At 43.5% G+C, this 23,292-nt stretch overlaps 1 protein-coding gene across 2 annotated transcripts in view; it reads left to right on the top strand.

Moving 5' to 3' along the window:
* The window catches only part of LOC137439392 (clathrin heavy chain 1), a 53,456-nt gene that overhangs the window by 12,911 nt on the left and 17,253 nt on the right, over positions 1-23,292 (top strand). For both annotated transcript variants that reach the window (XM_068135114.2, XM_068135113.2), the window contains exons 3-17: positions 87-355; positions 613-774; positions 873-986; positions 4,763-4,936; positions 12,068-12,265; positions 12,481-12,681; positions 12,830-12,982; positions 13,151-13,273; positions 20,368-20,505; positions 20,773-20,937; positions 21,072-21,252; positions 21,518-21,681; positions 21,785-21,910; positions 22,045-22,187; positions 23,008-23,242. In XM_068135114.2, coding sequence (XP_067991215.1) covers positions 87-355; positions 613-774; positions 873-986; positions 4,763-4,936; positions 12,068-12,265; positions 12,481-12,681; positions 12,830-12,982; positions 13,151-13,273; positions 20,368-20,505; positions 20,773-20,937; positions 21,072-21,252; positions 21,518-21,681; positions 21,785-21,910; positions 22,045-22,187; positions 23,008-23,242 — 2,546 coding nt within the window. The remainder of the gene's footprint in view (positions 1-86; positions 356-612; positions 775-872; positions 987-4,762; positions 4,937-12,067; positions 12,266-12,480; positions 12,682-12,829; positions 12,983-13,150; positions 13,274-20,367; positions 20,506-20,772; positions 20,938-21,071; positions 21,253-21,517; positions 21,682-21,784; positions 21,911-22,044; positions 22,188-23,007; positions 23,243-23,292) is intronic.

Here is a 23,292-nt window from a genome sequence, read left to right as displayed (position 1 = left end):
TTTCCAGCATCAAAAGGGTGGTTTCAAATACAGTACAATGAAGAATCTGATTTTTATTCCCACCCCTCTTCCCCATGATCAAACAGCTGGAAAGACTCTTCAGATATTTAACATTGAGATGAAGAGTAAGATGAAGGCGCATAACATGACTGAAGATGTGCTGTTCTGGAAGTGGATATCATTAAACACCATCGCGTTGGTAACTGACAATGCCATTTACCACTGGAGCATGGAAGGTGACTCTCAACCACTGAAGATATTCGACCGGCATCCGAGCCTTGCCGGCTGCCAGATCATCAACTATCGTACCGACGCCAAGCAGAAATGGCTGCTGCTTGTGGGCATCTCGGCACAGGTTTGCTGCAGTATTTGTAGTAATTGCTGCACAAGTGGTTCTGAACGTCACATGGTGTAATTTAAGTGTTGAGCTGGTACGTGGAGACTCGGTATCTGCGCTTTGCTCGACTGGCTCGTAGCGAGTTTTTTTTGTTTTTGTTTTTTTTTAAGATGCGGACTTTCATTGGGCAGAATGATGGGAAGGTCGGTTTGTGTTACTTGATTATGTATTTGTTGCGTCGTTAACGTTCCAACAACCCCATCAACCACCTGCAGCAAAACCGGGTCGTCGGTGCAATGCAGCTGTACTCGGTCGACCGCAAGGTTTCCCAGCCAATTGAGGGCCATGCAGCTTCGTTTGCCGAATTCAAAATGGATGGAAACACCGAGATCTCGACGTTGTTCACGTTTGCTGTGCGCAACCAGGCTGGTGGAAAGGTGCGCCGTTTGACCAGTTGCTGTGTATGATTCTTGCTTTTGTATAAATATATATATTCAGTATATATTCTTTTGATTCATTTATTTTTTATTTTTAGTTGCACATTATTGAAGTTGGCCAACCTCCAGCTGGAAACCAGGCTTTTCCCAAGAAGGCCATGGATGTTTTCTTTCCCCCAGAAGCACAGAACGATTTCCCTGTGGCCATGCAGGTAGGGTTGTTGTTGGGAATGTAGGGTCGGAGCTGTTGTATGTATGGCATACCTCACCCATTGCCACGGGTGGGTTTGTTGGGTGCAAGGCTAACCCCCGCTCTAGCAGGGAAAATGGCCTTTAAAATGCATGTTGTTGTTGTTGTTGTTTGCACCATCCTCCTTTCCCCCCTCCCCACTCTCTGCCCACCCTTCCTCCCCACTCCCTGCCTACCCTTCCTCCCCACTCCCCCCTCCCCCTCCTTTTTCTTTTCCTTAAATTTTTTTACAATCCCAACCACCCAAAAAATTGTACATTTTTTTAAAGAAAAAGTTGCTTCCAACCACAAAGTAAAACTAGATCTACTCGACATATAGAAGCAAATCAGCAAGAGAAGACCCAGTCTCAGGCGACGTTTCACCCACTTCACTGCATGATGCCTTGGGCCCAGAGCATGTGTGGTGTGGTGTGCTACTGTCTAACCCCTGCTAGTCGCGGGCGCTACGTTCCTGGAAAGTGCCATCAATTGCGAAATCACGATTGGCGGGGCATTGTTTCAATGGAAAAATGAGGGATTGGTTCCCGAATCGTGAAAATCCACAAATGTCTGAAAATCCCTTGAATGTATGCTTTTCCATTGTTTCAATGGGGAAAAGGTGATAGGTTGTAGGTTCCCAGCAGTTCCTGATTCATAGATGAAAATATTTAAAGTTTAAAATGTTTTTGACTGCAAATGCATATATGATTAGTTTCATTAAAAAAAAAACGACCACACCAGGTGCCGTTTTCAATTTACTGAAGGAATGCACTTGATCAAAAGTGCTTAACCATACCGTTCTGTGAAACTCACATTTGTTAGTTATTTTTTTATTTTTTAGATTTCAATCACGAACTCTTCAAAGATGATGAGCTTTATTGTAATCAATCCTCCACATCTACAAAAGAATAATAACATATTTAGTATGCGATCGTAGAATATGCCCTATGTAAAGCAAGCCATGCAACGGCATGCACTGATTGAGGCAGGAGAGGCCAGAGAAGGTGCTGATTGTTTTGAGGTGGAGGGAGTGGGGTGGAAAAATGTGTAATGGAGAGCTGCCTGGCATATTGCCACGTTTTGATGCAGCTCTTTGTAGGGGAGCAGCCCAGCATCCAGGTACCTCTCCAGGACTGGGTCAACATCTTGCACCCAGTCGGTAAATGCCCGCATGTCCTGGAGCCCCTCATCCAGGAACTGGGCTGTTGAGGTTGGACCTTCGCACCTCTTCCTCCTCCTCAGAGCTTTGTAATGGCCTCCATCTCGTCCTCGGTGGGTGGGTTTAGGGAACGGTACAGAATAATGGGTTTCAGCATGAAGTCCCCTTTTTGCGTTTGCATGAATGCGAGGTCCACTCCAAGGCATACTTTTCTGCACGTTGTCCTCGATCCATACTATGAGAGCCTTCAATCTTTCTATGTCGACATCCCGGACATGGGTAACCACCTTTGTACTCGATTCAGCGCTGGCTACAACACTTGCATGAACCGCCTTCCTCTTCCATATGTCGCGAATGGTGGATTAGTTGACACCATAATGCCTGCCCACAGAGGCCGCACTCTCCTTTTGAAATCCGGTCGAGCAGCTCAAATTTTTTGCTCAGGGTCATCACTTTTTTCTGCCTCTTGGTTGTCGACACATCTCTGGCACTGGTCTTGCGCTTGGGAGCCATGATTGAACAATGAGCAGAATGAGAGGAAAAAAAACAAAGGTCGAAGAATGATTGGGACTCAAGACAGTGGGTATATGTATGCATGCGGGCATTGTGGATTAGGGTTAGACTTGCTCGGGTTGTTACGGTTAGTACCACCGTGCACCGGTTAGGGTTAGTATAGCTAACCCCAACAACAACTCAGTTGTGTGAGGGGTAAGTAGTCTGTCCATTGTTTGTGGGGGATGTTATCCTATTATGTCATTGAGATGCTAATTACAGTTGGGTTAAGGTTAGGGTTAGTATAGCTAACCCTAACAACAACTCAGTTGTGTGATGGGTAAGTAGGCTGTCCATTGTTTGTGGGGGATGTTATCAGATGTCATATTGAGATGCTAATTACAGTTGTCGTTGCTATGAAGCGTTTTCATTTGATAACTTGCGAGGGATCACTTGTTTACATAACTGGTGGGGCATCCCGCGAAGCTCGGTGGTAGTGCGCCTCAAATACGTACTGTATTTTAATGCAGCCACAAAAGCCGTGAAAATGTGAATCGCACAGCCACAAATGGAGAAGCAGGTCATGCTTGTGGCTCGTAGATGTTTTTTGTGCATGTTCAGCTGCTTTGTGCATGGCTGGTAAAAGATGGGTTTTATAATTGTCATGCTTGCAGCTCATGAAATTTATTTATTATTGCGCCCGTGAAAAACCGTTAATACATGGGGCATAGGCCCACGAATGGAAACGGGTCGCAATTTATCAACCACAAATATGTGGAACTTGTGAACCCATGTATGTATACATGTATACACGTGTTTGTGATTGTGTATATATTGTTACAGACGCGGTTGTGGATGTTGGTTTACCGAGCGGTTTGGTATGACCGCGTCTGCACAGTTTACCCGATTATACTCGAACGTTGGCCGAGTCGCGCTACGTTAAATCAATTGAGGAAAGGACACAACGGCTGGGTTAAAATGACACGACACCAAGGGTACAGTTCTCAAGACCTCCGGAGGAGGTTATAATATATCGGAACGTTAGATTACAAGGACAAGAGAGACAGCATAGGAAGATAGGCACTTAATCACGGTCTTATAGTAACCCCGACAGACGACAGATAAACGGGACAAGACTGACTCACACCGGGATTGATGGCAAGGAAGGGCAGGTAGTCGGTGGACAGCACAAGGTGCACTCTTGGCTCAGGGACAGGATCCACACGGTCCGAAAGATGCAGGGAGGTCTCTCAGCGCTCGGAGGTCGCGACTGGTTCTTCTTCAAGCTCGGGGCGCATCTGACGTCACGTCCGGTAAGTGGCTGCGTATATCCGGCGGGGAGTGACACGCCCTCGGCTCGTTAGCTCCGCCCTAGATGGAATCGGCCCGTTGCGTCTTATTGGGTGCGGGGGTTACCGGGCTCCGCCCTTGACGAGGAGCTGACAGCCAGCCCCTTCGTGGTAACCCCGTGGGCGCACATGGCAATGGCGGCTAACCAAGCCGGTGTGAGGACGCACACTCCCCGCACCGCGGCCGCGCCGCCCCCGCTGCGGTTGTAGTTGTTGTTGTTATTGTTTCATGAGGAAGATGGGAGGAGGTATGGGGAGGTCCTAAACTCACTACTGGTGCCATACAATCACATTCTGGTGCAACGAAGAGTCAGAATTAATGGAAACGAGTCCTTAACTGACATAGACTAAGAATAACTAGCAAGAGGTCCTAAAGTTGTCTACGTGAGATGCGGTGGACCTGGGCACGACATTTAATGGGGGAAAAAGGGGAAGGTCGGTTCTACAGAGTGTTATTTACAGGCAATGGGACTAGGGAATGGGGGATTGGGGATAGTTGGGGGGTATTGGGGAAATAGGGGAATATTTACAAGCGGATATGGATGGAGGCCAAATCCCATATCCGCAACAATATGTATGTTGCTGCTCTAATGCATCTTAAATGAACCAACATGTGATGTGGTTGTAATTTGGGTGATCTATTGGTTCTGCGGTCAAATATATTTTTCTTTAAAAAAAATATATATATATAATTGTATAGCTTCACTGAGTTTACTAATTCTATATTGTTTCTTATCTTACCTGGACATGTTCCCACAGGTGAGCAGCAGGCACAACATTATCTATCTGATCACGAAGTATGGCTACATCCATCTGTATGACCTGGAGTCGGGCGTGTGCATTTACATGAACCGCATTAGTGGCGAAACTATATTCGTTACGGCACCACATGAGGCTACCAGCGGCATTATCGGTGTGAACCGCAAGGGCCAGGTGAAAATTCACGTTTGTGTGTGGTAACATTGTGCACCATCTCCATATATTTTGAAATCTCACCACTGTACTAGGTGTGTGCCACTCAGCACTAGGCTTTATTCCTCTAAAAGTTGAATATTTAAAGATGTTTATCAGAGTATATTTCTGTCTCTATCAAGGTAAATTTAAAATCAGAATTTTCAGGCTGCCCTTTAGGTCCAGATAGTGGTCAAATTTTGACATGTACACGACATGGCCAAGAGTATGTGGACATCCGAGCATCACACTCGTATGTGCTCGGCGAACATCTCGCTCCAAAATCATGGGCATTAATATAGAGTTGGTCCGACCCCCCCACCCCCCCTTGCTGCTATAACAGCATCCACTCTTCTGGGAAGGTTTTCCTCTAGATGTTGGAACATTGCTGTGGGGATTTGCTTCTTCAGCCACAAGAATATTAGTGTGGTTGGGCACTGATGTTGGGTGATTAGGCCTGGCTCGCAGTCGACGTTCCAATTCATCCCAAAGGTGTTTGATGGGGTTGAGGTCAGAGCTCTGTGCAGGCCAGTTAAGTTCTTCCACACTGATCTCGATAAACCATTTCTTTATGGATTTTGCTTTGTGCATGGGGACATTGTCATGTTGAAAAAGAAAAAGGCCTTCCCCAAACTGATGCCACAAAGTTGGAAGCACGCAGTCTAGAATTTCATTTTATGCTGTGGCGTTAAGATTTCCCTTCACTTGAACGAAGGGGCCTAGCCCGAACCATGAAAAACAGCCCCAGACCATTATTCCTCCACCAAACTTTATAGTTGGCACTGTGCATTCAGGCAGGTAGCGTTCTCCTGGCATTCGCCAAACCCAGATTCGTTCCTCCAGACTGCCGGAATGAAGCGTGATTCATCACTCCAGAGAATGTGTTTCCACTGCTCCAGAGTCCAATGGTGGCGAGCTTTAGACCACTCCAGTCGGCGCTTAACATTGCGCATGGTGATCTTAGGCTTGTGTGTGGCTGCCCACCCATAGAAACCCATTTCATGAAGCTCCTGACGAACATATGTTGTGCTGACGTTGCTTCCAGAGGCGTTTTGGAACTCTGTCGTGAGTGTTTCAACTGAGGACAAATTTTTACGTGCTTCACCACTCGGTGGTCCCGTTATGTGAGCTTGTGTTGCCTACCACTTCGCGGCTGAGCTGTTGTTACTCCAAGACGTTTCCACTTCACAATAAGAGCACTTAGTTGACCGGGGCAGAAATTTGACGAACTGACTTGTTGGAAAGGTGGCATGCTATGACCATGTTGAAAATCACAGAGCTCTTCAGTACGGCGCATTCTCCTGCCAGTACGGCACAACTGCATGCTTTATTATATATATATATAGATATATAGATATATAGATATATATAGATATGAAGAGCTCTATTCCAAAACGCGATAAACGCCAAAAAAAAAAAAAAGCGATTACCAGCTCAAACATTCATGAACAGATAGTCGGTCAATATCACACATTCGTTTTTTCTCAAAACGTGATATCTCCCGTTAGTTTACGCAGCCCAGTTTAGATCTTTTTTGCAAAGTGCGACAAACGCCATGCCACTTTTATTCCAAACCGCGATATTGCCTGTCGGCCAATCCACGTGGGCCGTGGGGAATTTTCCACAACATGGCGACTTCCGTTGTTTGACTGTGGCGTAATCTTCTTGGACATAATTTTCTGTAAAATGGACAGTTTTGATGGGATGGACGAAGCAGTGGTGCTTTCACCGGGAAGAAGAAAGCGTAAGTTGAATAAGGACAACCATGAACGGGAAAAAGCTAAGAAAATTCGCCATTCTGGTGCTGGTAAAGTTCCAACTGTGGCATGTAAACACACCGCTGAAAAAAATCAAAATCGTTGTCACGCTGATAAGCTCACAGAAGACGACCTCAGACTGAACTTTGACAAATTATACGGAAACTCAAAGAAAGCAGATCAGGACAGGGAATTTCTGCAGCTGATGACAATCACGTCTGTTAAGCGGCATCGCAAGAAGGTGGATACAGTTGGCAGAAGGAAAAACAGGAATGTTTCCGCGCAGTTCAGTCTGCTGACGGTGAACCACCCAGACAAGCTTCCTGTTTGTAAAGACACATTCGTCTCAGTACTGGGTGAGTTTTTGTATTGTTTCCATTGCAGATATCTTTCATCTGGAAGCTCATTGAATGTTATTCGCGTTTACTATTTGCACACCATTATGCATGCACCCAGATTCTCCACAACAGATAACATTTAAAATACAGTGAAACCTTGACTTACGAGTGCACCAACTTACGAGTTTTCCGAGATACGAGCCGTCGCTCGGGCGGTTTTTTGCTTTGAGATGCGAGCCGAGATCTGAGTTACGAGCTTACGCCACCCGCCACCAGGTGGGTTCCGGTCACGTGGTTATCTTGCTGTGCAAGCATCTCTGCCGTATATCGCTGCTGCTTTGTTTTCGCATTTTGGTTATTTTGGAAAATTTCTTAGTTTTAACCATGGGTCCTAAGAAATTGAGTGCCAAGGGCAGTACTGAGAAGAAGAAGAGGATGATGTGCTTGGATATAAAACACGCAATCGTCGAAAAACACGAGCGAGGTGTGCGTGTTGTCGACTTGGTGAGGCAGTACGATCGTAGTACTTCTACGATATGTACGATTTTGAAGCAGAAGGAGTCGATAAAGGCTATAACGCCAGCCAAGGGCGTTACGATTATTTCAAAGCTCCGGACCTCTATCCATGAAGAGATGGAGAAGTTGTTGTTTGTGTGGTTGACGGAGAAGCAGCTCGCAGGAGATACCGTGACCGAGAGCATCATGTGTGAGAAGGCACGAGACATTTACGGGAATTTGGTGCAGCAGACGGCGGGAACATCAACGGACAAGGCATCGGAAGTCATTCAAAGCCAGTCGGGGATGGTTTGATTTTAAGAAGAGGACCGGCATTCACTCCGTCGTCAGGCATGGTGAGGCAGCAAGCTCGGATGTGAAGGCAGCTGAAGATTTTATTATAACTTTTGCTGAACTGATAGAAGCCGAACGATACATCCCCCAGCAAATCTTCAACTGTGACGAGACAGGGCTCTTCTGGAAAAAGATGCCGAGGAGGACGTATATAACGGCAGAGGAGAAGAGCATGCCAGGCCACAACTTGTTGAGAGTGCCGGCGATAGCTCGCCTTCTCTTTGTGGAAGACACGATGAGATCCTTAACATCCAACAACTAATGGGACGCAAACGGGGCGCCCAGTTTAGCGGTACACACATTGATGAATCACCCTGCCTGTGATTCACCCATGACAGGTTATAGCTGGGTTGGGATTCAAACCCAGGCTGGACAGTTTAGAGTCAAGTGTGCGTACCTCCAGTCCAGGCCATCCTGCCAACTTGTATGCTGCATACAGGTGAAATATAAAGCGCGAGATATTTTTATATATACTGTATATTTAAAAAAAAATTGGTGTGGTTTTTGGCGGGCTGGAACGGATTAATAGCATTTCAATGCATTTTAATGGGGAAATTTAATTTGAGAAACGAGCAAATTGAGTTACGAGCTCGGTCACAACGAATTAAACTCGTAAGTCAAGGTTTCACTGTATTTACATAATCCACGTATGTCAGCGATCATGCATAAAAAAATTGTTAGCACCGATTCACAGCATCTCCAGGCAGATTCTACGTCGGAATCGAGGTGGTTGCAACTTTGCTGGGCTGATTAAAACAGCCACAGTCAAAATTATTTCTGTCTATCGGTTCCACAAGATTGATCCCCCTGCACCCCATACGATATTAGCCATTTTATACCAGGTATTGCATTATTCTTTTGATTTTTTCAGGGATCAGCAAGGACAGAGTGTCCCGGGTGGCCCGATATTACGCGGAGACTGCTGAGGCTCGCCCAGAAAGAAGGGGAGGCGCCCGAAAAGTAGACATCAACAACAGCAAGAGGGATCTGATCTCCAATCACATTGGAACATTCACCTGCAGGGCCAGTCATTACGGCCGTAGGGGGGCTCCAGGGCGAAAATATCTCCCCACTGACTTGAGTGTGCACAAAATGCACCAGCTGTTTGAGGCACAAAACCACGCCCAAACCAGCTACTCTCTGTACTATTCTGTTTTCTCATCCCAATTCAACCTTGGCTTTGGCCATCCTGCCACAGATGCCTGTTCCAATTGTGCCAAATACAGGATGAGAATAAAGGATCCAAACATGTCAGAAGCTGAAAAGCAAAATGAAACAGCCTTGTTCATTTTGCATCGGCGAAGAGCACGAGCATTCTATGACCAGCTGGGAAGGGACGAAGAGGACTCCATGACTGTTTGCTTCGACATGATGCAAAATCTAATTTTGCCCAAAACACCAATAGGCCAAGCCTATTATTCCAGACAACTCTACCTTTACCTGTTTGGTGTTGTTGTGCATCATGGTAAGGAGAGCAAACAGCTCAAGGAGGATGTCCACCTTTATGTCTGGCTGGAAAATCAAAACAAAAAGGACAGCAATATGACAGCTTCCGCACTGGATCATTGCTTCCGCCACCAACTCAATGGTCCGCTTCGGGAGAAAAAAAGCCTTCGCTTGTTCAGCGATTCATGTTTTGGACAAAATAAGAATATGAATATGGCATCCATGCTCTTGGCACTTCAGCAAACAATTCCTGGTCTCAGGATTGAGTACACCTTTCCAATTAGGGGGCACAGCTTTTTACCAGCAGATAGAGTATTTGGGAGAATTGAACAGAGAGTTAGGAAAGTGGACACCATCCTGCTCCCAGAAGAGTACTGCTCAATTTTGAAAACATTTGGGAATGTCTACGTGTATGGAAAGGACTGGCAGTCGTTTGATTACCGATCAGCAACCAAACATCATGTGAGGACGAAGAAAACCTTCAAAATTAGTGCGGCCCGCATGCTAGAATTCACAAATGGCCAAGTGGGTTTTAAAACCTCCTACAGTGCTGAATACTGCCACCACAGTGTTTTGAAACGGGGCAAGAAATGGGCTGAATTCAGACCTGATCCATTACCAATGCAGACCACTGTAAAAGAGGCAAAGAAGCGTGATGTGTTTTCACTCCTTGCGGAAATAGGAGCATCAGACGAAGTCCGGGCGTTCTATGATTCTGCTTTGTCAGTGGTGAGCGAGGCTGATGCAGCCAGCAGTGATGAAGAGCCCGGACAGGGCTGACCTGCATTCCAATGCAAGTCTGACATTGAGAAACGTCCATCATTGGACTTGTGGTGTTTTTTAAGAACTGTCACACTGTGGATATATAGCGTTTTGGAAAAAAACTTCATTGTTTTTGTTAATTTGTTGTGAAAAAAGATTACTAGATTTTCAGTTTGTTCTTTGATATGTTCTAATATTTGCATATTAAACATTGAAACAGAAAAAAAAGGAAGTTTGCTTTATTTTCTTTGCTGTGCAGAAATTCTCATTTTACACAAAATGCTCCAAATGGATTTATAGCGTTTTGGAAAAGAGCTCTTCATATATAGATATATAGATGTATAGATATATAGATATATAGATATATAGATAGATATATAGATAGATATATAGATATATAGATAGATATATAGATATATAGATATATAGATATATATATATATATATGTATATATGACGGGTTGGCCCCCCCTTTGGAACTCAAGAAGAGGCACCTTGAAGCAGCAAATGAGGTTTAATGAAAAATCGAGCAAACACAATATTGTGGAGCACGCCTTGAAATCGCAGGGCCCTGTCACGCAGGACCTGCAAGTCCAAGCCACACTAAAAACTCAGCAAAATACAATTTGTTATATACATGAAATAACAGAAAAAACGCTGCGCTAATTATGACCTCAGACAAGAGAGGGCCTTTGAAGACACAAAAAGGAAGATATTTCTCAGGCTTTAATTCCAAACGAGTTGGGCTTTCCAAGGCCCAAGGATGCGTTCCCATAATAAAGTTCAATGGGGTTTACATTTGGCAGTAAAACACAAGAAGCCAGGCACACAGAGATCAAGGGATACATATTACATCAAAACCCTGTTCGAGGTTAACTTACAACTATTCCCATAACTTTCTTCCTTAGAAGATGGTGAAAAAATGTCCCCAAGGTTGGATATGACCGAGCCATGAATCAACATGTTTTGCAGTGAATCTAGTTTTTTTTTTGAAGCAAGCAAAAGAAAGACACAATTAAATATATATTTCTCAGGTGCCCTGTGTCACGTGGTGTGCCCCCCATGGCCCCCCATGGCCCCCGACATATATAGATATGTATATATATATATATATACACAGACTTGGCATTTAATATGGAATATATATTTTTTCCTTGACTTGGGTTTACTTTCTTAACTCAGTATGTCAATCTGGTGAGTTTCTTTTACACTTTGGTGATTTATTTGTTAAAAGAACCATGTCACTGATTGTCTGTCGCAGCAATAAGTCAACAACAGGATTATATCACAGGTGGCGTGGCAAAATGTACGGACATGCGGGGGGGGGGGGGGGGGGGGGAGATGCATACTCTGCATGTAAATGTGTATCCTGTCGTACCACTCCAGGTGGGAGAGTATTACAAGTCCACACCCTTTACAGTACACTTCTTGTCCCCATGTTTCCAGGGCAGAGATATTTGAATTAGCAGTGGGCATTTTTTTTTTTGCTTTGTGCACATAACCTGTTTAAAATTTTAGGAGTGAGGCAGCTGTCAGTTACCTATACGCCACCCAAATAACGGTTTGGGAAAATCACTCGGGGTGACTACCCTGCCAGTCTGTGTAATTGTCCACTGCCCCTCCAACAAGGTCAGACTAGGAACATTAAAATGAACGACCGACTATGCACAGTACTTGTATGTATGTGATATTTCAAAAATCATTGAACATTCAGCTTTCATATTGCAGATATCTATCCCTAAATATTTTCTCAACATTATTGGATCACTGCTGTGATTGGCTGAATTATGATGCCATGGCAACCATCTTAGTTGGATTGTGTGTGTGATATTTCAAAAGTGATTGCTGTTTTAGCTTTCATATTGCACAGATCTATTACTTGTACCACCCAAAAGGTGAGGGACTTCACGAGTATCAGCCCATTGTTGAATTTTCACTTACGGTGGATTGTCCTCTTGCAGGTGCTGTCTGTTTGTGTGGAGGAAGAGAATCTCATTCCCTATGTGAACAACGTGCTGCAGAATCCAGACTTGGCCTTCCGCCTCGCTGTTCGCAACAACTTGTCCGGGGCTGACGAGCTCTTTGCCCGGAAGTTTAGCACCCTGTTCACTCAAGGCAATTATGCCGAGGCTGCAAAGGTGGCTGCGAGTGCACCAAAGGTAAGCTGGTGACCCATGAACGTTTCCCTGGGATAGTGATGGTGGCTCGTATGCAACCTGGGGTTGTGCCACTGACCTATGCTGATTGTTGAACTAGATCAGCAGAAAATGTTGCTGTGGATTGATATAAGTTTTATTTGTCAAGCTGACGTCTTCATTTGTCATTCCTTTGATGCAAAATGTGGCCTTTGAGTTTTGCACTGTTTTCCAACCAGGGAATCCTGCGCACCCCCGACACAATCCGCAAATTCCAGACTGTGCCGGCCCAGCCTGGGCAAACGTCTCCTCTACTGCAGTATTTTGGAATCTTGCTTGACCAGGGACAACTGAACAAGTACGAATCTCTGGAGCTCTGCAGGCCTGTGTTGCAGCAAGGTCGCAAACAGCTGCTTGAGAAGTGGTTGAAGGAAGACAAGGTGGGGGAATCTTCAGTGGTTGGGTTGTTTACCTCGGGTTTGGGAATTTCTAGCTGTCGTGGCATTTGTAAAAATACTTTTGAAGATTTGATTGAGGATATGCGACCCCCTCCGTCCTCCCCCCACCCCAATATCCACCACGTCTCAGCTTGAATGCTCCGAGGAACTGGGTGATCTGGTTCGAACTGCTGACCCAACACTTGCTCTGAGTGTTTATCTACGTGCAAATGTGCCAAACAAGGTCATCCAGTGTTTTGCAGAAACGGGACAGTTCCAGAAGATTGTCCTATATGCAAAAAAGGTGATTAGTGCAACATGCCGAGAACGATTTTAATTTGCAAGCTATTAATTTGCAATTGGTAACTTTGTAACGTCATTGCAATAGAGTTCATTAAATAGTGTATTCTGAATATGGGCTTTAAATTTGGACCCATACCCCTCTTGCTGTCATTTTCTTTGCCATGTACAGGTGGGGTACAACCCGGACTGGGTTTTTCTGCTGCGGAACGTGATGCGCATCAATCCCGATCATGGCTCTCAGTTTGCGCAGATGCTTGTGCAGGATGAGGAGCCTTTGGCAGATATAAATCAGGTTTGTCTTTGTTCTGGATCGTGGCCTACTTTAAATTGCTGTTGGGAGCAATTGCCATTCTGCTTTTTTTTTTTTTTTTTTTTTTTTTTTTTTTTGTTTCTCCATCTCGTGTAAACCCGTGTTTTGCTTCCTCCAGCTGCACGGGCTGCTTCCTTCAATTGTTAGTTGTACTGGTTCAAAAACCCCTTTTGGTAAAATTGTGAGATAGGCAAAAAAAAAAATTATTTGTTTTTGCAGGCGTTTGCTTTGGTATAGCAGTTATTCTTGCAAGATATCCGGTGTGGCCTGTTTGTGTGACAGCCATGTATTCTCGATATCCAATGGTTTCTGATTACCGCTTGTCATCGTGACTTGCATCAAGTTGCTTGTCTGTTTGATGCTACTTGGGTTGCTTGAACGATAAACAACCGTGATGCACAGGTTTCTCTTGTGTATACCAGTCTTCCCAATGATACACGTTTTTTTTTTTTTTTTTTAACTATCGGCACCATGACCTAATTGAGTTGTGGGAGGACCGAGAATGCTGGAGCAGTCGACTCATGGATGGCAGCCTTTATGGCAATTTGCAGGCGATCTCTGCGCCAGCAGCGTCTAGCGATCTTATTCTGAACATGACATAACTCCATGCCAGTTAACAATGCTGGAGCAGTCGCTTCATGGATGGCAGCCTTTATGGCAATTTGCAAGCGATCTCTGCACCAGCAGCGTCCAGTGATCTGATTCTGAACATGAGATAACCCCATGCCAGTTATGAGGATTTTTACTTTGTTTGCATCCCCCAGTTTGGGGTTTCATGCGATGCGGTCTGCCGTCCGTGCCCTGGCGGTTGTCAGCTGATACAACCGCTGGATACTTCCCAAGTTTGTTTTCACAAAATGTCTGATAAAAACTGGGATGTTTTTCACTCTAATTCCATTGAGGCAGCAAATTTTGACTTGGTCATAGATTTAGGCCATATTCAATTTTTGATTTGTTCTGTTTTTGTATTTCCTGGACCCATCAACAAAACCACATGTGACTGGGAGAATAACATCCCTGTAGTTATCTTGGGCCTAAATACTGTACTGTGAACTGATTGTTTTATTGCCCTTGCACGTCCCAATTGTTAGACTTTTGAAGGAAGCCACGTGACCTGACTAAGACTTGTTGTACAATAATACCCCAGTTTATGTCACCCCTCAAGTCATATCACAATTGTGGCATCACCTTATTAATACCACTTCTCAATATTCGTTTCAACTCCCACGTGCATCATTAGTCAGGTTCACTGTCAATAAAATATATTTCGTTCAAAATCATGGTAGATTAGCAAACCTATACATTTTTGGAAAGGTTATAGCATAAGGAAACTAAAAATCGGTTTACATTTGGAGAGATACCTGTATGGCGGCCATTTTGGATTTTCAAAATGGCCACTGTAAAATACATATTTTGTTCTATTTCTGCCTCTAATTACCCTAAAAACTTTTAAAAATATACTAAACCTATATTTTCAGGGACAAGGAATCCAATGAATATCAAATTAGTGCTATGGGGAATGGTAAGACACGAATCAAAGGTTTTGAATTGCAAAATACTGTCTTTATATTCGCGATAAGTTGCATAATCAAAATAATACATGTTATCATTTTGTACAGGCAGTTAATAACATCAAAATGTGTCGCAATAATTCATATCACCAAACATACACAGGCAGTCAGCAAAATCATATATACACATGCACTCATGCAGTCAGTATAACTTCACATCTACACAGGCAGTCAATGACAAAATATACACAGGCAGTCAATGGCATCAAACATACACGATTACAGAATATGCCATTTAGAGTTCGTCATCACTGTCCTGTGTGTCGTATCCGACAATATAGTCCGCATCATTTTCACAGTCCGTTCCACACAAGCAAAGGTCGGTCAAATTGATTGGCAAATCGAATTGGTCGAATGGTCGAATTGAATTGGTCGAATTGGTCGAATCGAATTGGTCGGAATTGGCAAATGTAAACATTGATTTTCTGATTTTCCATGTAATAACGTTTCCAAAAATGTATGTTTGCTAATCTACCATGATTTTGAACGAAAAAACATAGTGAACCTGACTAATTTTAAAAGCAAACCTTTAGTCAAGTGGTTTCATAATCTCCAAGACTGATAGATGCCAGAAGTGTGCGTGCGCGCGCTAGCGGAAACTCTACAATACGCACGTGGCACATACTCCACATACAAAAGATGTTATTTAATAAATAAAATTGAATAAACAAAATGAATCCATTATGCGCTAAATTATCCTTTGTACTAGCAACACACTCTCAATTGCAGTGATGTCCGGTGTATTAATCAGCTAAAAAAGTTTGGGGTGTGGTTAATATACGGAATTAGGAAAAAAAAAATCGGTTAAAAACAATCATTGCTGAATTTAAATTGTTCCAATTGTCATACATATACCAGTAGATCTGTATTCTACTAATGTGGGAATGTTTAAAGCTTAATCATGTTAAACCAAGTACAAGCGATCTGTGTTGCGCGTTTTTGCCCGTTGTCATGCACAGTAACCCCGACGTCATCACGTTCCTGTCAATTCTGATTGACAAACAGGAGTGAGGCATGATTGACGGGAATACCCACCTGGTCTCCAGGGCCGGATTTACAATGGCTCCAATGACGCCTTGGTGCCAGGCCCACAATTAGGAAGGGCCATCGTGACCAATTTTGTTATTTGTGATGTCTCAAAGCCAAGGCTTGCAGTTTGACATGAAGGATCTCATGATGTACCCATTGACCCCTATTCCAGATGGCATTGGTGCAGCTGATTGATTTCTGGCAAAGACAAAGAAATGGAAATGCTTCTAGTATTCACGAAGGAGTAGAAGATGTTCCAGTACCATCAGTGGAGTCTGCACTTGTGGTCCATGATTGGAATGCTTACTTCCACTACATGAAGGAGATACCAGCGTATTGGTCTGATTTGCCACAACATTTTAGACGTGATATCAAAAACAACAGATGCAGTGTTCAGCACAGATATGTATTGTGCCAATTCCGTCAAATCGATGGAACTTGAACGAAGAGTTTACAACAACAACAACAACATGCATTTTAAGGCCATTTTCCCTGCTAGAGTGGTGGTTAGCCTTGTGGTCCCCATGACAATCTTCTCCATTTCGCCCTATTTTCTGCATCTCTCCTTGTTAACCCCCTTGCCCGCATTTCTTCTTCCACCACCTTTAGCCAAGTCTTTCTCGGTCTTCCCCATCCTCTACTTCCTTCTACATTCATTTCCATCACTCTTCTCAAACAGTCACTTTCTTCAACGAACTTTCTTGCACTTGAACGAAGAGGCTGCAGTGAGAAACTGTCAAGGGTGAAAGCAGAAAGAAGCCCCCCGATTGGAAGCTTTTCTTGACAAACTAGGAGAACAAGATGTGATTAATCAATCTCTAAAGCATGGAGTCATCAGTCACATGCTAGTAAGCCCATGACCCTGAAGCAGATGGAAATTAGAACTCTGCATTCAATTCAAGAGGAAACAGGCTCCAGAGTAGTTCTATACTGCATGCATAGGAAAGACGAGGGATATAAATACATGTGATACAAGTACAACTGACAGTGATCAAGATTGATGTTCACAGATATCATTTGGTGGACACCATTATCAGTGATCGAGATTGACGATGTTCACAGATATCATTTGGTGGAGACAGCACTATCAGTGATCGAGATTGACGATGTTCACAGATATCATTTGGTGGACACCATTATCAGTGATCGAGATTGACGATGTTCACAGATATCATTTGGTGGAGACAGCACTATCAGTGATCAAGATTGATGATGTTCACAGATATCATTTGGTGGAGACAGCACTATCAGTGATCAAGATTGATGATGTTCAGATATCATTTGGTGGAGACAGCACTATCGGTGATCAAGATTGACGATGTCCACAGATATCATTTGGTGGAGACAGCACTATCAGTGATCGAGATTGACGATGTTCACATATATCATTTGGTGGAGACGGCACTATCAGTGATCGAGATTGACGATGTTCTCGTTATCATTTGGTGGAGACAGCACTATCAGTGATCGAGATTGACGATGTTCACATATATCATTTGGTGGAGACAGCACTATCAGTGATCAAGATTGACGATGTTCACAGATATCATTTGGTGGAGACAGCACTATCGGTGATCAAGATTGACGATGTTCACAGATATCATTTGGTGGAGACAGCACTATCAGTGATCGAGATTGACGATGTTCACAGATATCATTTGGTGGAGACGGCACGATCGGTGATCGAGATTGACGATGTTCTCGTTATCATTTGGTGGAGACAGCACTATCAGTGATCAAGATTGACGATGTTCACAGATATCATTTGGTGGAGACAGCACTATCAGTGATCGAGATTGACGATGTTCACAGATATCATTTGGTGGAGACAGCACTATCAGTGATCGAGATTGACGATGTTCACAGATATCATTTGGTGGAGATGGCACTATCGGTGATCAAGATTGACGATGTTGATATCCCATATCAGATATTGGTGGAGACAGCACTGATGGTGATCAAGATTGACAATGTTCACCAGTGAATGAACTCCTTGCTCTATTGAATACATTACCCAGTATACATTGTGTGGTGGTAGCTTGTTCATTTGTTAATGTGCATACATTGTCAGGTTAGTTTCACTCTATCATAGTCATAATCTTAATGACTGTTACATCACAGAGAAACATAAAATATAGAATTGGTGCATGACTTGTTTGTATTGAATCCCATGAATGTATTGCTCGTGGCTTAGCATTTTTCTATTAACGAGTGCCATTTTTAAACTTGTTATAACTGTCAGTTTGTCATCGTCATAGGTGGTATCAAATGTTAGGTATATGGTCACAGTTTATTTTAATATATGATGTGGATGAATCGTCTCATAGGCACTTCAAACAAAAGTAAATTTAGAAATTTTATAAATTGTGACGCGCAAGATATGTTCATAAGTGCAGGCATATGTAATCTAATAACTCACATGAAATATTTCTGAAGCATGATAATATTGATTTCAGAAGAACCAGCAGAAGCTAAGTTTTAATGTGGAATCTCATTTGTTTGTATCACTGCTATAATGACATAGCCTGGTGTTGGCTTAGCGGTTAGGGTGCCAGCTTGGGATCCTAGGGTCCTGGGTTCGAATCCCGGTTGATCGCTGAATTAACACCAGGGGGGTTGACTTAGCCTGTCATCCTTCTGAGGTCGGCAAATTGAGTACCAGCTTGCTGGGATGAATGATCCCGGTGTGTACCCCGGTTTAGAATAGGTGCACCTCCTTTGTAAGAGGCGACTAAGGGTTGGCGTCAGGAAGGGCATCCAGCCATAAAAACATTGCCTCAACCAGGGAACCATGATCGTCATGGGGCCCTCAAGGCTAACCGGGGAAGATGGCTTTAAAACGATCATTCATTTTTTTTCACTGCTATAATGACTGTACTACGTATGAAAGAAACATCGACCACGGTTGCATTTTGTGGGTACCTCTAAATATTGTTCCAAATTGACAAGTTTGACCCAACTCGATGTTGACATTTGATTTAATGTTCAGGATACTCTTGGGCATTAGTAAAATAGTCAGGTTTAGCCCATGGCCGAAACATTTGACTTCAATTTACACCATAGAGAAATTCATTAAAAACAAAAAAAGCAAAAGTTGTATTGAATTTTGTACCAAGTACATGCTGTTTAAAACTTCACATTTTCAAATACAAGTTTCTAAATGAAGCATATATTCGGCACAAAGTTGGTCCAGGGACACTGTTCTTTATGTTGCATCAAATTGAGAGGGTGCTGCTGCTGTAGGAAAGTTTGGTTTGTTTGAATACATTATAGTTCGTTTCCAAATTGAGAGGGTGCTGCTGCTGTAGGAAAGTTTGGTTTGTTTGAATACATTATAGTTCGTTTCCAAATTGAGAGGGTGCTGCTGCTGCTGCTGGTGCTGCTGTTGCAGGAAAGTTTGATTTGTTTGAATACATTATAGTTCGTTTCCAAATTGAGAGGGTGCTGCTGCTGCTGCTGGTGCTGCTGTTGCAGGAAAGTTTGATTTGTTTGAATACATTATAGTTCGTTTCCAAATTGAGAGGGTGCTGCTGCTGCTGGTGCTGCTGTTGCAGGAAAGTTTGATTTGTTTGAATACATTATAGTTCGTTTCCAAATTGAGAGGGTGCTGCTGCTGCTGCTGGTGCTGCTGTTGCAGGAAAGTTTGATTTGTTTGAATACATTATAGTTCGTTTCCAAATTGAGAGGGTGCTGCTGCTGCTGCTGGTGCTGCTGTTGCAGGAAAGTTTGATTTGTTTGAATACATTATAGTTCGTTTCCAAATTGAGAGGGTGCTGCTGCTGCTGCTGCTGCAGGAAAGTTTGATTTGTTTGAATACATTATAGTTCGTTTCCAAATTGAGAGGGTGCTGCTGGTGCTGCTGCTGCTGCTGGTGCTGCTGTTGCAGGAAAGTTTGATTTGTTTGAATACATTATAGTTCGTTTCCAAATTGAGAGGGTGCTGCTGCTGTAGGAAAGTTTGGTTTGTTTGAATACATTATAGTTCGTTTCCAAATTGAGAGGGTGCTGCTGCTGCTGGTGCTGCTGTTGCAGGAAAGTTTGATTTGTTTGAATACATTATAGTTCGTTTCCAAATTGAGAGGGTGCTGCTGCTGCTGGTGCTGCTGTTGCAGGAAAGTTTGATTTGTTTGAATACATTATAGTTCGTTTCCAAATTGAGAGGGTGCTGCTGCTGTTGCTGCTGTTGCAGGAAAGTTTGATTTGTTTGAATACATTATAGTTCGTTTCCGAATTGAGAAGGTGCTGCTGTTGCAGGAAAGTTTGATTTGTTTGAATACATTATAGTTTTCCAAATTGAGAGGGTGCTGCTGCTGCTGTTGCAGGAAAGTTTGATTTGTTTGAATGTGTTCTGGCTTGTTTCCAAATGACTTGTAGGAGTTGTGGAAGCACCATTTGAATCCTGAGACATGGCATCCTGGATTTGCAAATGTGATTATTCCCAGGATGGATGTGGAGATGTTCTTGTATTTTATTTCAGATCGTCGATGTGTTCATGGAGGGAAACCTGATCCAGCAATGTACGTCATTCCTGCTCGATGCTCTGAAAAACAACCGTCCATCCGAGGGGCATTTGCAAACCCGTCTGCTTGAGATGAATCTGATGCATGCACCGCAGGTACTGTCTTAGTGTGGTTTGTTTTCCAATACCACGACTTGGTCTTTGGCACAACAAATTTTTATTTTGAGTCATTTATTGTGCGTTCACAGAATAAAATTTACACGGCGTTGCAGCGTCTGACTTTAAATTTAAAGCCTTTGCTGAATCGCAACCCCATCCAGCTTACCCCCAACATATAAATGCCATTAATCTGTAGCAGGGATCTTTTATCAGTTCTTGAACTTTTTCTTTTTCCTACTTTTTATTTATTTATTTTCCTTCAAGGTTGCAGACGCAATCCTGGGGAATCAGATGTTCAGCCATTATGACCGTGCGCACATAGCACAGTTGTGCGAGAAGGCCGGCCTGTTGCAGCGTGCACTGGAACACTACACGGATTTGTATGACATTAAGCGTGCAGTAGTGCACACGCATTTGCTCAATCCAGAGGTGACTTTTTTATGGCGGTGGAGCGGCCGGTGTTTCACTGTCATTGGCTGCTTTGAATAAGCTCTTTGCTCGAGCTGTATTCTCGAGGTTCATGTATTTCTGCAATGCGTCCTTGTGTGTGATTTACCTTTCAGTGGTTGGTCAACTACTTTGGTTCGCTGTCGGTGGAAGACTCGTTGGAGTGTCTGCGTGCCATGCTCTCTGCTAACATCCGTCAGAACCTGCAGATCTGTGTACAGGTTGCGTCAAAGTACCATGAGCAGTTGGGCACTGAAGCTCTTATTGACCTGTTTGAATCCTTCAAGAGCTTTGAAGGTTTGTTCAAACATACGCATGCTGCGATTTGACAGTTTGCACAAAGTGAGGACAGCATGGGTTTTTTTTCTTTTCTTGAGCCCAAACTCGTTTTATTTAATTCATTAATTTGATGAATGAATCTTGTCGTGGTGGAAAGGACTTTTATTTTATTTTTTTGCTTGTGTGATGTAGATATAGTTAACTTGACCCAACTTGAACAGATGTTCTTTGTGATTATGCATTTGTTCTTACGTTTTGCTGTTCCGTCATTGGGTGGTGGCAGGACTTTTTTATTTTTTGGGCTCGATCGTTAACTTCAGCCAAGAGCCGGACGTGCATTTCAAGTACATACAGTCTGCTTGCAAGACCGGCCAGATCAAAGAGGTCGAGCGTATTTGCCGTGAGAGCAACTGTTACAATCCTGAACGTGTGAAGAACTTCCTCAAGGTCACTGTCACTGATTGGAACATTGAATTTGATTAATACATCCTTTTGAGAGCAACTTGGAGGATTGCAAATGACCCACCTCGTGTGTTTTATGGCTACGCAGGAGGCGAAGCTGACAGATCAGTTGCCTTTGATCATTGTGTGCGACCGTTTTGATTTTGTCCACGACCTCGTGCTCTACCTCTATCGGAACAACCTGCAGAAATATATTGAGATTTATGTGCAGAAGGTATGGCTTTGATGTGCTTTGAAGGCCAATGTTTTCTGATCCATTGAAAACTTGTTTCACTGTTTCCAATGGCAGTTTGGTGTGAGCTTTCCATTATAATGCCGTCTTCTTGGTTTTATGTTTACCTTGTGCAGGTTAACCCAAGCCGGCTTCCTGTGGTCGTTGGAGGACTGCTTGATGTAGATTGCTCAGAAGATATAATTAAGAATCTCATCCTGGTAGTGAGAGGCCAGTTCTCTACTGATGAGCTTGTAGCTGAGGTGGAGAAACGCAATAGGTGTGTCTCATAATCACACTCTACTTGCTTTTCTCTGAGGTTGCAAAAGCTTTTTAATGGTGATTAATTGTCAGAATTGGTGGCATATGATTCCATGGTCAGTAAATTTTATTTTTGACTGTTTGGATATAATGTGATTATTACACAAATGAAGTGAATTATACACAGTGCTGCACAATCATATTCCCTACCTCTTGGATGTAACCTTTGCAAAATTTAGTATATTTTCTATCGTCCAGACTCGGCAACGGTTGCTCGAGTGAGGTGTGCATGGAAGAAGTTTCGGGAACTGAGTGGCGTGCTGACGAAGAGGGGAGTGTCATTGAAGCTGAAGGGAAAGGTGTATGCTGCATGTGTGAGAAGTGTTATGATTTATGGGAGTGACATGGGTAATGAACGAAGAGCAGCAACGAAGGCTGGAAAGGGTGGAAATGCGAATGGTTCGGTGGATGTGCGGAGTATCGTTGAGAGAGAGGAAGACAAATGATGAATTGCGAAAGATGATGGGAATAGAGCCTGTGATGGATGCTGTGAAGAGAAACAGGTTGAGATGGTTTGGTCATGTGTTGAGGAAGGATGAAAGTGACTGGTTGAAAAGAGTGATGGGAATGAATGTAGAAGGAAGTAGAGGACGGGGAAGACCGAGAAAGACTTGGCTAAAGATGGTCGAAGAAGAAATGCGGGCAAGGGGGTTAACAAGGGGAGATGCAGAAAATAGGGCAAAATGGAGAACATTGTCATGGGGACCGCAAGGCTAACCCCCGCTCTTGCAGGGAAAATGGCCTTAAAATGCCTGTTGTGCTGTTGTTCTATCGTCCAGACTCAAGTTGCTTCTCCCATGGTTGGAGTCGCGAATCCATGAGGGATGCGAAGAACCGGCGACCCATAATGCCCTTGCTAAGATTTACATTGATAGCAACAACAATCCTGAGCGCTTTCTACGTGAAAACCCCTACTACGATAGTCGTGTGGTCGGCCGCTACTGTGAGAAGCGAGACCCGCACATGGCCTGCATTGCCTATGAGCGTGGACAGTGTGATGCGGAGCTTATAAAGGTGATGCAAAAAGATGGGTTGGGGTGGGTAGGTTGTGGGACTGTGTGCAA

The sequence above is a fragment of the Myxine glutinosa genome, chromosome 14 (genome assembly GCF_964187855.1).
Source record: "Myxine glutinosa chromosome 14, kmMyxGlut1.1, whole genome shotgun sequence".
In the NCBI taxonomy this organism is placed as follows: domain Eukaryota; kingdom Metazoa; phylum Chordata; class Myxini; order Myxiniformes; family Myxinidae; genus Myxine; species Myxine glutinosa.
This window is presented reverse-complemented; position numbering and strand designations above follow the sequence as displayed.